The 15739-nt window shown below is 39.1% G+C and overlaps 1 protein-coding gene across 1 annotated transcript in view; it reads right to left on the minus strand.

The window, feature by feature from the left end:
- Positions 1 to 11174: 11174 nt before the first annotated feature.
- The window catches only part of MPP6 (membrane protein, palmitoylated 6 (MAGUK p55 subfamily member 6)), a 66647-nt gene continuing 62082 nt past the window's right edge, over positions 11175 to 15739 (minus strand). Inside the window, exon 11 of the mRNA XM_006832207.1 lies at positions 11175 to 11629. Coding sequence (XP_006832270.1) covers positions 11453 to 11629 — 177 coding nt within the window. The 3' untranslated portion in view covers positions 11175 to 11452. The remainder of the gene's footprint in view (positions 11630 to 15739) is intronic.

Raw genomic sequence — 15739 nt, forward strand, 5'->3', positions numbered from 1 at the left:
GCAAATCTTTTGTTATTGTTGTCAAGTGCCATCGAGTTGGTTCTGACAGTGACGCTGTATAGGGTTTCAGAGGCTGTAAATCTTTATGGGCATAGAAAGTCTCAACCTGAATTGTTGACCTGTGGGTTAGCAGTCCAGTGTTTATCCTATAAAACCACAGTGCTCCCTATCTATATCATTGTTAAGTGTCATCAAATCGGTTTCGACTTACAGTGATCCTTTGTAGGGTTGCCAAGGAGCAGCTGGTTGAGTTTGAACCACCAACTCTGTGGTTCAAACCGACCGTGTGGCCAGCACTTATTCTACACTATACTATAAGTGCAGGACTACGAGAGGCTGGTTTAAACCACAGGGTCAGCAGTTCAAACTCCAAAGCCAGCCCTTGGAAACCCTATACTGAGGTCACTATGAGTTGGAACCGACTCGACAGCACTTAACAATAATACATACAAAATACATGTTTACAAAAAAAAAATTTTTTTTTTTTGCACACTTGTGGGGGAAAAAGCTAACTTAGTGGTAACTATATAAAAATAAGGACCTTAGACACAAAGATGGAAAAGGAATATGTAAATGTGAAAACTGTGGCAGAATGGCAGAACTACAGGTGCCTTACATGTCTGCTTTTCTGAAATAAAGAAGAGACTGCAAACGAAATGTCTGATATGCACCTTCTTGTGTTACAAGCAAGTGGATAAACGTGTTAACATGTATGGACAATATCTCTGAAGAGTTCATAAGAAGCGTTAACAGTAGCTACTTTGGGGAGAGACACGAATTTGGGGTAAAGGTCAAAGTGGGGTGTTTTATTACCCTTTTCTTCCTGTTTGGATTTTGTATGCATTATCCCCTAAATAAAATCAACAACTACAGACTTCAGACAGAAAGGAAATAGCTGCTTCACAACTGCAAAACAACTTCGGGTGCTGGCTGTTTCCACACAGCTACCCTGAGACCAGCCCAGGATGTTGATTTGTGTTTTAAAAAACCTGTTGCTGATTAAGCGTAGCTCTGTACCTCATGTTGGCTGCTGCTGAACCTCCTTGCAGACACCTGGAGAGCTGTGGTATCCAGAAGGCGCTGGGCACACCGGTGAGGTGAAATGAGGACTCCAAAAGGTGTCGTCAAACTAGGTAGGATCCACGGTTCTGCATCTTTAAAAAAGTTAAGTAAAACCAAGTAATGCTCCCCAGAATAGTCCATCACCTAACCTCCTAGTCTGTAATTTGGAGAATATCACAGGCCCCCGTCTCAATGATGTTCATGGCCTAATCTCCAAAACTGTGATTATGTTACCTTACCAAAAACGTGATTATGCCAAAAAGGGGCATTGCAGATTTTAAGGTGGTTAAGTGCCAATGAGTTGGTTCCAACCCATAGCGACCCTGTATAGGGTTTCCAAGGAGCAGCTTACCTCTGACCTTGTGAATCAAACTGACCTTGCAGTCCAGGGCATTAACCCACAGCACCACAATTAAGGTTGTTGTTGTGAAGTGCCGTCGAGTCGATTCTTAACCCATAGCTGACACTGTATAGGGTTTCCAAGGAGCAGCTGGTGAGCTTGAACCACCACCCTTCCAGTTCAAATGGCTTTGCAGTCCAGCGCTTCAACCCACAGCACCACACCAGGACAATTAAGGTTATGGACCTTGAAATCTGGAGATTTTCCCTAAAAGTAAAGTAGGCAGGAGAGATGAGGTGTGGGACAAGGGTTCCATCCATGGGTCTGGCTTTGACCATGAGGAGGTCGCATGCTAAGGAATGTGGCAAGTTCTAAGAGCTGATAGTGTCCCCCAGCCCACAAGGGAGACTTAAGTGATATAATCACAGGTCTGAATTCTGACAAAGCTCGGCAAGAACTAGAACCTCCCCCAGGTGAGACCTGTATCAAAACAAATGGTGTTATAATTTATTATGGGTAAAAAAGAAAAAAATAAGGATAACAATTTTAACTGGGAAGAATGAATAATATGAAACCAAATTTTTTGGAGACACCAGAAACACACTATAATAGCAATTGCTGACCTTTGAAGTATGCAATTCTGGAAATGCGCTTGGTGAAAAAAAAAGTCGGAAGGGCTCTGCACTCACTACTCACCCCAAAGTTGGCATCTCTCTTCTAGCCAGCCAGGTGGTGGTGGTGCTGGTGGTGGGAAGGGGGTCCTACCTTCCTCTCCCACAGCAGCCTCAGTGTGGAGCTGCCTGAGCACCTCCCCCTCCCTCAAGGCTCATTCTCTTTGCTGGACGGCTTTAGTGGCTACAACATCCCATGCCATCTTCTCATTTCTGGATTCGGATCTTCCTCCAGTTGTCAAATTCTTTCCTTGCTGCTTCCTCGAGCTTGTCTTCTGACAGTCCTTTGATAATGGTTAGGGTTGGCCTAGTTGAAGGATAAAGCCAGATGGGAAATGTATCTCGTTATTTTGCTGGGGAAAAAAAGCTATGAGACACTAGAGGCTTTGACACAGACTTCATTTAAATGATGACCAAAGATCATCTGATATCCTGTGTCTGATCAACTGTACACTAGTTCTACTTACAGAAATGAATCACTATTTTCCAGTTATTAAATTTTAATTTCTTCATATATAAAAAATATTTTACTAGGATATATTTAATCTCACAGATTAAACATGTCAAAAAAAATTTTTTTTGACAACATTGAAGGATGTGAAAAGAAAAGGATTTATTGGGAGAGTTTCTTCAAGAGTCAACATTCAGAGGATTTTTATATTTATACAACAGTAATGATTCTTTCACACAGGAACCACTAATGCAATAACTGGGAAAGTAGTAGCGATTCATTTGAAATTTTTTTCATTACAAACTTATTTTAGCAGCTTGTTTTGGTTGATTTTTAAATAGCTAACAAGTACTTTGTCCTACATTAAGAAACAAAACAGATATTCTTCTACAATTACTTCAAAGACTACAAGTTAAAACAGCATGCATTTGGTCAATGCAGCTATACCAAAAAGAAAAAGGAAAAAAAAAAAATCCTAAAGTAAGGGCTTCACATCAAACATCATTGGCTCTCACAGAGCTGGACAGGAACCATGTAGAGAATAACACATTATGAACTCTCATGCTCACGTGCCTAAATGGCGCCACTTCTTAAAAAAAAATGCTCCTAAAAAAAACAAAGAGGAAGACAGCAATTCTTTTCAAAAGGGAACACACAGCCACAAGAATGTATCTTGTATTTTGAGTACAGACATAGAGCAATGATGCCTCAAACTGGTTCTACATGACGAGGCTAAAGCATTCTTGATTTAGAACCATGCTGACCAGAGTTAAGTTTTCTGTCTTAAAGCAATGTTACTTAAACTACTGCCCATCTCTTCTATTTAAGAATAAGATGAAAACCATACATTTTAACTGATAATGGCTTCTCATTTGTTTTTGGTCATTTTATGGCTGATGAGTTTTTTAATACTAAGCTTTTTTTCTCCCAGCCTCTTGAAGAGTTCCTAAGTTTTCTTCCAAGCTTCCAGGGGACCTTGACTGAATTAAAGAAAGCCAGATTTCAGGTGGAGTCTCTCGGTGGCATCAAGGGTTAAGCACTAGGCTACTAACTGAAGGACTGTTCAAACTCATCCATCAGCACCTTGCAAGACGGGTCTGACAATCTGCTTTTGAAAGGCCACAGTCTTGAAAACTCTGAGGTCATCAGGAGCCAAAATCAACTTGACAGCAACCACCACCACCACACTGCAGGTCTGGCCTGTTACAGCGGGAAGTATGTTGTCCCTGTACCTGTGGTGCTGAGGAATAAGCACTGGACCGCAAGGTTGGCGGTTCAAACCCACCAGCCACTTCTCGAAAATCCTATACGGAACCAACTCAACAGCACTTAACAACATACCTGTGCATTAAGGGGCCCTGGTGGCCATGTTGGTCAACAGTTTAAATCTACTAACTGTTCCTCAGTAGGAAGATGAGGCCTTCTGCTCCTGTAAAGATTTATAGTCTCATAAACCCTACAGCGGGTCACTACAAGTCAGAACTGACTTGTCATACCACCACTACCCCTATGATTAGCCATGGTGCTGCTACAGGAGAAGCACTGGACTGCTCAACACAAGGTCAGTTCAAACCCATCATCCAGTCTTCCAGGGAAGGCTGAAGCTTTCTACTCCTGCAAAGACTTACAGCCTCTGAAACCTTATACAGGAATCGCCTAGGTGGTGGTGGGTATACCTGTGGTTATAATCCCATTTGGGAGTAGGTTTTCTTTGCTATGTTAATGAGACTGTATTTTGAGAAAAGGAGATTAAGCAAGGAAACAAAGCAGCAGAGATGCCAAAGACAGATGCCATGAAGATTACCATGAATCCAAGGAACAGAAACTCCAGAGACAAGGGCCCTCCCCTAGAGGTGAGGGAGAGGAAGCTTTCCTCTAGAACAGGAACCCTGAAGTTGTACTTCTAGCTTCCTCAATTGTGTGAAAACATTTGGTTGTTAAAGCCACTCACTTGTGGTGTTTGTTATAGCAGCTCTGCCAAGACGTTACCTACCCCTGGGCTTGCTGTGAGATAAAGTGCAAAAACAGACCGTTCTTTCCAACTTTCAGAAATACGACCATTGGCTTCTCAGAGGTACCAAAAGGAAAAATACAGCCCTCCAATTTATTTTGTGGCACTCAGTTGTTTCACAAGCATGGAGTTAATCACCTGATTTACAAGTGATATTACTGTTAACTGTATAAGTAGACATTCTATTTCTGCTACAGATGGTGGTTGTTAAGTACCATGGAGTCAGTTCAGACTCACAGCTACCCTGTACAACATTTCCTAGCCTGTTAATCTTCATGGCATTCTGGTAGCGTAGTGGTTATGAATTGGGCTGCCAATCTCATGGTCAACAGTTCAAAACTACCAGCTGTTCCGTGGGAGAAAGATTAAGCTTTCTGTTCTCGTAAAGATTTACAGCCTCGGAAACCCTGTACAGGGTCGCCATGAGTCGGAACAAGTTCACGGCACATAACAACAAATCTTCATGGGACCAAAAAGCCTCATCTTTTTGCTACAGAGCCAACTGGTGGGCTTCAGACCCTGACCTTATGGTTAGCAGTCCAGTGTTTATCCTACAAAGCCACCACATTCTCTGGGTTACAGATTAGACAACAAGAAAAGCAACGGAGGAAACAAGGAAGAAAATTGTCCCCCGTGACGGATCTTCCCTTGTGGCGGGATTTTCCGTCATACTCATCATAGGCTTCTGTATGATCAATCACTGAGAAGTTATCAGAGAAAATACACCTAACAAAGGAATAAGATTCTAACCTTGGTTGTTTCTCCGTATCAAAACCAAGAAAAAAAAACCAGATGCCAAAACTTAACACTATAGGTTAAACAAAAGTAGTAGTAAGTTTTGGGCATCTTCAGTGAGCCAAGATGAGTCTCTTTCTTATGTAAACAGTATCCCTGGCTGACGGATCTGTGAGTGGTTTAGCAGCAAGAATTTGGACCTAGACTAGGAGACTGGACGAGAGCAGACAGAGCTTCTTCCAGGAAGGACTGACATTTTCAGAGCGGCTCTGAAACCCATCGGAGGGTCCCTGACAGTGTTCATCACTACTCCGTTAGCTTCCAGGAGAGACTCTTTAGAAGAAAAGATAAGCAGCCTCAGTATAAGCAGGCACAGAAAAAGGAAAAAGTAGAATAGGGAAACCAGTTGCCATTGAGTGGATTCCCTAGCCGTGGTGACCAGGGAGATAACATATTTTATCAAAGGTCATGTGGTCAGAATTAGAATCTCAGCCAAAGTACACATCCATATTTCTATCACAAGAGGAAATGTTTTAAGATGACCTTAAGTAGTGTCATGCAGGGATGGCATAAACCACAGCTTTTAGCTTACCTTAGAAATGTAATGTCATCATCCCGCCCACTTTTAGCACACTAAAGATTCTTTTTGGATTCTGTGTATTCTTCAGGTATCATTTCAGGCATTCAGAAGGTGACACAATGAATTATGGGGAATTTTCAAACAGCAAATACAATGAAAAAAGTAGAAAATGTTAGTTAAAAATAATCTTACCTTTAAAAATTACAAAATTGTTCTCTTCAATTGATTTGATGCTGATTCGTCAAATATAGGTGACTGGATGGCTAACCACAGGTTCAAATTCACCAGTCGCTCCTCAGAAACCCTACACAGGGTGTTCAGTCAGAACTGACTCGACAGACAGCACTTAACAAGAAGTCAAATGTGTTCCTGAAAGTTGTGAATCATCTTCATTTGTAGTATATAGTTATCCCATTATTTAAAAGACTTTCTCCCAAGAACTCCAAATACATTACCAGTGTTTCACACGAATTCTCCAAATTCCCACAACTAAGCAGGGCAGGAATCATCAGTTCTAAGCCTGAACCTTATCATGAATTCATTTGAAAGGTTCAAAGAAGTACTTCCCAAGACGCTTTCATCTAAGACATCTCTGTCCTTTTCTTCTTAAGGAAATTAAGTTATAGTTTTCTGGGTTTAGTGCCTCACACATTGCTCAGAAATGAGATTAGTATCTACTTAGATACTAGAAACAGAGCCAGAATGTCTAGTATTAGTGATTAAAAATTTTAGAACACATTAGAATTACATAGATGAATATATTTTTATTATGCATGTATTTTTGGAGAGTTTGACATATTCTACACATAACTGTATATATTATATATATATATATATATGATGAATCAAACAAAACAACCTGTTAACTATGTACATAAACCTCAAGATTGCCTTTTCTACATTGAGTATAAAGATGAATCATTACAAAATGACTGGCTCTCCAGTACTCTGATTTCTGGATAATGGAGATTTGTATCAGAAGTCAAGAAAGTACAGGCAGACTATTATTATAACCAGTTTGCAAAATGCTATCTTCGATGTCTGCCAATTCAAAATAATTGTACCCGATACCATGGTTAGCTGTTTGAAAAGTCCAGTTACTGGACCATGGTATTTGCTGTTATACCTAAAAGAAGTACCATTTGGATTCATTTTTAAAGTATTATCTTTCCTTTCCATTGAGATATAATGGTCAAAACAGTACCCAAAACCAAACCCATGACCCTGGAGTCAGTTCCGACTCACAATGACCCTATACAGACCCAATAGAACTGCTCCTTAGGGTTTCCAGGACTAAACCGTTGCAGAGCAGACAGCCTCATTTTTTTTCTGAGGCATGGTTGGTGGATTTGAGTCTCCGACCTTGTGCTTAGTAGCCCAGTGCTTAATCCATTAAGCCACCAGGGCTCCTTGAGGAAATTCATGGACATTTAGTTGGTTCCAACTCATAGCGACTATGTAGGCTTTCTGAAAAGCAGCTGGTAGGTTTGAACCACTGACCTTCTGATCAGCAGTCCAGTGCTTATCCTACAGCACCACACCAGGGCTCCATAATTCATGAAGTCATACTATTTAAAACTTCATAAAATTGCTAACTTTGGCTATTTTCTAAATTTGCCTTCATAGGAAATGTTTTTGTTTTTTTTTTAAACTTGTCTTTACAGACTATTATAAATAAATAAATACACTAGATTCTACAATCTATAGTTTTTACTTCTATTGCTACAGTCATACCAGGTTGTTGATGTTAAGTATCAGCGAGTTGATTCTGACTCACAGTGGCCCTACAGAGGGTTTCCAAGGCTGTAAATCTTCACGGGAGCAGGACACCTCATCTTTCTCCTGAGAAGAAGCTGATGGGCTTGAACTGCCAATCTTGTGGTTAGCTGTCCCGAACTTATTCTGCAGAGCCACCACACTCCCTGGGGTTTCTGACAGAATTTCTTTTTTAGACAGTTATGTTCAGCAATTGTATAGTTGGCTAACATTTAAAAGAAAAAAAAAAAGTCCTGATATATTTGATATTATCCAAATACCCAAATAGAGATTAAGATGGAATAAACGCCTGGCTGCCATGAAGGTGAAGTTGTACTTACAGACCATATAAATTCCATACAAATATCATCTTCATGGATATTTGTGCGTTTGAAGAAAGAAAAAAAAAAAAAAATCTTTAGCTGTTTAAAACAATCTATACAGATTCTTGCTGTATTGGCACATCATGTTTGCCAAAAGCATATGTATGTGTGTGTGTGTATAAACCATTTAGCTTTACCAAGGCTAATTATTAGACCTTTCTAACCAATGTTCATGTTTCCTTGGTCACAGCTACACTTCCATTACCTAGGAAGGCTCCTGGAACCCCCAGGCCTTCTTGTCTCAGCAGAGTACTGCTTGTCCTGCAGACCCAGGCAGGACTTGGACTGGTCTTTCAAGTTCAGTGACTCTTTATAGAGATACAAGGAACTTTTCTAAATGTATTCTCTTCAGGCCTGGCATCTAGAATGATGTGAACTCAATGATGATTTCCATTTATATGCCTGTTGTTGTTAGGGGCCATTGAGTCAGTTCCACCTCACAGAGAGCCTGTGCATAGTGAAATGTACTGTCTGGTCCTACGTCATCTTCACAGTCATTGCTGTGTTTGGGCCCACTATTGCAGTTTCTGTATCAATCAGTCTTGCTGAAGGTCTTCTTTTTCACTGACCCTTTATTTTACCAAGCACAATGTCCTCTCCCCTCCAGGGACTGATCGCTCCTGACTACAACATGCCCTAAGAGTGAGAGATGAAGTCTCACCATCCTCCCTTCTAAGGAGAATTCTAGTTGTATGCTTCCAAGACAGATGTGTTTGTTCTTCTGGAAGTCCAGGGTACTTTTCACGTTTCTTCAACATAATTCAAAGACATCAATTCTGCTCGATTCACTGTCCAATTTTCACATGTATACGAGGTGACTGATATCATGGCTTGGGTTGGAGACAACTTAGTCTTTAAGAGGGATATCTTTGCTTTTGAACACTTTAAAAGAAGTCTTTTGCAACAAATCTGCTCAAAGCAATACATCATTTGATTTCTTGACTACTGTTTCCATGAGTTCTGATTGCAGATCAAGTAAAATAAAGTCCTTGACAGCTTTTAATATTTTGTTTGTTCATCATGCTGTTGGTTATTGAGCCACTTGTGGAGATTATAATTTTCTTTACATTTAGGCATAATCCATACTGAATCCTGTAGTCTTTGACCTTCATCTTAAGTGCTTCAAGTCTAACTCACTTTCAGCCAGCAAGGTTGTATCAAGTGTAGTGAGTCTTCCCACAATTCTGATGCCCTAGGCCAGTGGTCCTGCATCCAGCATCCCATGAACACACAAGCCACCACAGTCCAAACAAATTGATAGATGCAGTCACAAATACCATTTACAACAGAAATAATTCTTTTAAGTACACTATCTTCTAAATAATATGCATTTCTATTATTACACGGTAAGGCTAAAATGTATGATGTAAATGTCATCTCTAGTGTTATCATGGTGGTTGAGATATTTTTGGATAATTTTGGGTTGCTACAATTATCCTAATGCTGTTCAAAGAGGCTCCGTGAAGCAGCAGGAGGGAATCTCAGAAGACAGGGCAAATTTCCTGCAAGTGCGGGAAAAAAATTTCACTTAAGAGTCCGTGTGTTGAAACCTTCAATCCTAGGACATCGCCTTATTACTGTGCTTTCATTCATGTTGCTCTGAGAAGCCTAGTTTACTTCAAATACACATGGTTTATAAGTTTTCAAAAGTTATTAAAAGGGTATGATCCATTTTATCACAACATTCTTATCCTAGGACAGAACATACGAGTTTATGTTCTGGCTAAAGAATTCTGGAATTAGTAACTTATGCTATTTGAACAACACTTGGATGTTTAGTTTTATAGTGAAAAGTATTTAAAGCAACCTGTGGATAGTGCTTATTGCCATGCAGTTTCCCTTCCCTCAAAGTCCTCCCTGCTGCCATGCAGGAGATGGCTTGGTTGAGGGGGACAGCTGCAGCAGCCAGCTGATGCCTGTCCCCAGGCATGCTCACCCATAATTAAGCACCAAACTTTTCAAGTGTGAATACTGTTCATATGAAAAACTAGCAGCAAGATAAGAGATGGTTAACTTAGTTTAATGATGAGTTGAATTTCTGATTCTGAGTATGTTTTAGGTTAGAATTTAAACCCTAAAAGCAGATTATTCACTGAGGTGAATATAAAGTATGTATATCGTGTAAATGAATCTGAAAGGGAAAGAATGTTTGTCCTAATCATTAAATCAAACTTAATTTTCTAACAGAAATAGCAAACAAACACTATTTAATATATATTATTGAGTGTACATTATATAATGTATATTTTATATATACATGTATATATGTATACATACATGTATATATATACATATATATATATATATATATATATATATATATATGCTTATGTATAGATATGTGCATGGATAAACAAATAATTTACAATTATTTCCAAATTTCATAAATTGTTCAATGGGTTTGGCTCTCAACACGACAAACAGGAAAAATACCCTAAGAATCACATGTCACACTTCATAAAGCAAACTGATCATTCATGAAACCCCTCAATTGCAAACTTGAGAGACATCTTTAAATGCCACAGAAATTTGCAGAGGCATGATACAAGTGCTAACCACATCCTAATTTTTTAAAAAAGCTTACTAGAACAGGAGGTTCATTGAGTCAGGTGAAGTTTTACACTTGATAAAAGTGTCACTTGGTGGCACGGTATTACAGGATAAGGCACTCTCTCAGTTGTGCATGACTGAGCTTCTGACCCCCGAAGGGACTGTCTGGATACATGTGAAATCAGTTAGCATCAGCATGCCACTGCAACAAAGGAAAAGAATAATTTCAACGAGAGTGCAAGATATTGCTCTTCAGTTTTTCACTAAAGTCAGAAATGAGGGGAAACAACAAATCGATCCGTGTATCGATCAGAATGACCAGCCATACAGCCTGGATATAAAGCAGCAGCACTGAGCACAACTATGTCAGACTGGGAGGGTAGCAGACCTGTGGTAGCACTCACAATGAAATTCTCCCTTCTAGAAGAAATTCAGGAGAGAAAGAAGGCCTGTAATTACTGTTTTCTCTTCAAAGCTCCTTCACTAGTTAAACACACTGAACTAAGTGACAGCTTTACAAAACGATTTCAAGTATTCGTTATCACAGTGAAAATGTGAGACCAATGCTATAGTGAAAGATCTGAAAGTTCCTCTGATGAAAAAAGGCAAGGGCACTAAATCAAAACATATACAAAATGCTTCAACGCATTTCTTTATGTGATATGAATAGAAAGATTATCCATAAAAAGTTAGAAAAATTAAGATAAATTATATATTAGTACACTTTTTCAAACACATTTTATATAAAAATTCAGAGTAGTGTACTGTTATTTCAATCTACGCAATAAAAATGCCTGCACATGGCATATATATCTTCTATCTCTGCTTGCATTTTCTCAGCAACAGGTTTATTTGTTGAAGTCATTTTTTTTTTAATTTTAAGTTTCATGTTAATTGCAAGTCTGACTGAATGATCAGTAAACCCAGCTGATTGGGACCCACTGTGGCTCCAGTCTCAGGTTCTCGATGGCAGTTTGTAGTTTTTCAAAGGCTTTGTCGAGATTGTCGTTTATGATGATCAAATCAAAGTAGTGGTTGTATGCTCTCTGAATGCGGGCACTTTCATCAACTGTTTTCTTCAAGTCAGAGTCCTGTTGAAGAGTTTTAAGAGGAAATGTTTATATTATAATGTGTATTTATTTGCTCAAAATCCAATGAAAAACTGATGTAAGGAATAAGTAGATTGGTTATTTGCTTATTGTAATCCTGATATGAATCCTAAAAATCTAGTCTATACAGAGTGATTAAAAGAATAACCGTGTGTCCACATGGTTTCATATCTTCATCTTTTCCATTTTTGAATAGTGTATAACCTTCTGTTTCATTGATATGAAGGTACGATTAAAAGACTGCTTCCAATTTTAGGGTAAATTTAAGGTAATAAAAGAATTACTGCAACGGACCAGTTTCAAGCATCCATTTTGAAAGGTTTTTATACCTCATGGACTCTGCAAATGATGGACCCCAATTTACACTGGCTATTAAGAAGCTCAAAGGCAAATTTGCTGCCTACCTCTCGAAAAGCCAGGAGATCTTACAGATGTGTTACATGATACCTGTCCCCTGCTAAAACCAAACACCTTTATTTATTTTAAGCTACTATTGTTTATCTTTAATAAAATATTTCCAGTCATGTTGGGATAATGCGGGAAATGAATGGGCAACAATAGGGTCTCTAGGAGTAACGGAAAGCTGTTCATAAAATGACAAGCATTTAGAAATTTCACAGTATTTCAAGTTTCACAATAGTCCACACATCTTTACTGTGTTTCATAAAGTACCAACTATGTGTCAGAAGAATCTGTTGCTACAGAAAATGAGTAAGGCAAGTTTCAAGCCTCATGGGACTTAAAATCTACTGGAGGAGACATAGGAAAATCAATACAAAGCACTGCATATTTTAGTAGTACCAGAACGGAAACAAAACAGCACCCAAGAACTTTAACTTTAGGTAGTGCGATAGAAAGACATAGGAAATGATATTTAAGCTAAGAACTGAAAGTAAAAAAAAGAAAGAGGTAGTCACGGTCATGTGCATAGGAGGAGGAAGGGCATACTAGGCAGAGGATACAGTAATAGAAAATACAGAGTAAGGAAATAGCCATGTTGTATTTAAGATACTGAAAGAAGACCAGAGTGGATGGAGGGTTTTAAGGCAGGGCCATCACTAGTTGAAATGAGCACAGGACCGATGGAAGATGTAAACGCCATGGAAAGACATCTGAGGGCTTTGAGCGGGAATCATGAAAATAGTATAGATATGAGGGGGCTTCAAAAAGTTCGTGGAAAAAAAAATAACTAAAAGATACAGGAATTTTTCCATGGACTTTCTGATGCCCCCTTGAGTTATAAGACCAAATTAAATTATGAAATAGAAGAGCCAATACCTAAAAATTAAAATTAAAATCAAACACATAAATCTAACTCTTGTTTCATGCTGGTGGCTTAATCATAGCCAGGAATTATTCCAGTGACTTTAATATAAAATAATTTATCTTAGGGTATAGCCTAAGGGCATAAAGAAAAACGTCTGAAATTTTTAACTTTTCAGTAATCATATTAACATTAATATCAACATTATTACTCACAAATGATGTTTGTATTTTGCTTGTACTTATACGTAAGCAAAATGAATTCTATTCGCATCTTTGCTAAGTGTTAAGTTGGTTTCAACTCAAGGGAGCAGAGAGCCTCATCTTTCTCCCATGGAGAAATCCAGTGCTTACTGTACAGAGTTTGCAATCCTGTGCTCATTGTACAGAACCCCTGTAATCAAGATCCTTGACTAAGAGGAAAAAATGAAAATAAAAGTATGAAGTCAAAGAAGTTCAGTAAAAATAATCTAAAATTGTTATATAAAAATAACAAAATTTGAATTGGACTATATAGGTGTATGGTTCCTAAAAAGGAAAAATGTATTTTCTACTTCTGGTCAGGAAAAAGGCCAGACCAAAGTTCAATGCATACCTTTAGTGCCTAGAGTATCTCTAAATAGAATTTTTGACTCAACCAGGGCTTTTTGGACAAAGGGATCATCAAAGACTACTGGGGCTTTATGAAAAAGGCTCAGAAGCTAACTTAAATAGGCTCCCACTAGCTGAGGATAGGACAATTTGAACATCAAACAGAATAATAACTGGTCTAAGAACAAAGAGCAGGGAGTATTCCAAGTGACTTTAAGACAGAGCAATTTGACTGTTCATACCCTCGGGGCTGGGAGGGGGGAGAGGACAGTCGGACGGACTGTTCTTGGTGCTCATGTGTGTTGATATACTTATTCTTAAACTGTGGGGTGTGTACTGTGAGATAAAGCAAAGGAGCAATGATGTGATATGCTAACATTCCCAGCATTTTTGAGAACTGGGATATTCATCATAGGGGAAAGAGGAGCTATACATGAGACAGAAGAGAAACTTTGAACCTGTTCTTCTTTGTATGGTTATGACTGAGGAAGTGAAACTGGAATGGACCCAAATTTGTAAAATGTGGATATATTGGAATGATAACCAGAAAGGAAAAATTATGGGTTATTTCCCTGCTAGAAACGGAATCTTCCTCTTAGAAATTCAGACAGAGCGGTGCCCCACGGCTCAACGATGGTAGCAGAGTACTCTAAACGATGTGTCTCTCTCCATAGTTCAGAGACTGAGCTAATCGCCACATCTGGATCCTCAGAGAGTTCATTAGGCCTCGTACAAGTCTCCCATTCAGACTTTGAATCCATAGTTTTTCCCGTCTGGTTATTGATGTGGTACATCCACATTTTACAAATTAGGGTTTGTTCTAGTTTCATTCACTACCTTGGCCATGACTCAACCAGTCTGAATCAGTTCAAAGCCTTGATAGAAGAGGTTATGCCAAAATTATGATCCTGCATTTGAAGGTATCAGTATGTGTTCCTGATAAAGTTTTCTTCCAGCATACAAAAGGGGGGTGTCTTCTCCCACGTAAGCTATCACACAATTCACAACATTTAAAAAAAAGCTGGGGGTGGGGGGATGTCTTGCCTCTGACTACTGTATTGCTAAGCACAAAGTCACAGTTCCAATCCACCAGCTATTCCTCTGGAACACTATATAGGGTTGCAATGAGTTGGAACTCATACTACAGTACTTAACAACAAGCCACAACATGACAATGTGAACACTACACCTATTTATATGGCCTTAAAATGCCTTAACAGGTTCAAAGCTTCTCTTCTGTCTCATGTAGGGTCACAAGTTAATGCTCAGAACTGCAAGGTCAGTTTTGAACTGCACGGTCAGTGGTTCAAGCTCACCAGCAGCTCCTCAGAAGCCCTATACAGGGCTGATATGAATCAGAATTGACTCAATGGCACTTAACAGAAAACAACAAAATGCCTTAAAATGCCGTATCAATAGGAATTACGGCATCTTAGAGAATGACTGATTCTTTGCCTGGAATAAGAAATGTACCAGATGAGCCTGGAACATCTGGTGTATCCGAGAGTAAGGAATCTATGCAAGATTTTTATGTGTACAAACAAAAGTCTCAATGGCCAATCTTTAAGTTGCTGTTGGCCAAAGCTGAGACAACGTATCAGTAAGTATACCTGCAACCAAGTAAAACACATCAAATAAGAATAAACCCCAAATCAAAGAAAACCACCTCATCAATCACCTGTCACCTTTGGAGGCTCTTATGGAACAAAACCATAAGTCTAAAAACTCACCCTTCCTTTTCTATATGCATTGTACCTCAATGTAATTATTGATAAAGAAAAGTTCTTTTTAGAAGAACCCTAAGTTTTTAAATACATAAGAAATGACAAACTTTGAACATTACTACTTTATAATCCCTAAAAAAGGTCAATGAAGTTTGCGAACATTAGGTGAAAATCTACTGGGGAATTTTACAGATTAGGCTAAGAACATCTGAGTCCACTGACTGACCTATTACAAAAAGACGTGCTGAGCCCTAAGACTGTCTCAGCTGCTGGCTAGCAAGTGTCCTGGTGTAGCACAGGGAAGGGGACTCCAGGGAAAGGCAACCAGACTCTGAGCTAATGATACAGCTGAGAACTGAGGGAGACCAAGGTAGCTGAAGTTTGCAGGACAGAATGCCAGAAAGAGACAGCAACACAGAGGAAGGACTTTGGAGACCTGCACAGGGCCTCCTTCCAGTCCTTAGTAACTACCCAAGGTCACACAAAGAACCATTAGCAAGGGCTAGAGGGAACC

Source organism: Chrysochloris asiatica, unplaced genomic scaffold, assembly GCF_000296735.1.
Source record: "Chrysochloris asiatica unplaced genomic scaffold, ChrAsi1.0 scaffold00006, whole genome shotgun sequence".
Taxonomy (NCBI): domain Eukaryota; kingdom Metazoa; phylum Chordata; class Mammalia; order Afrosoricida; family Chrysochloridae; genus Chrysochloris; species Chrysochloris asiatica.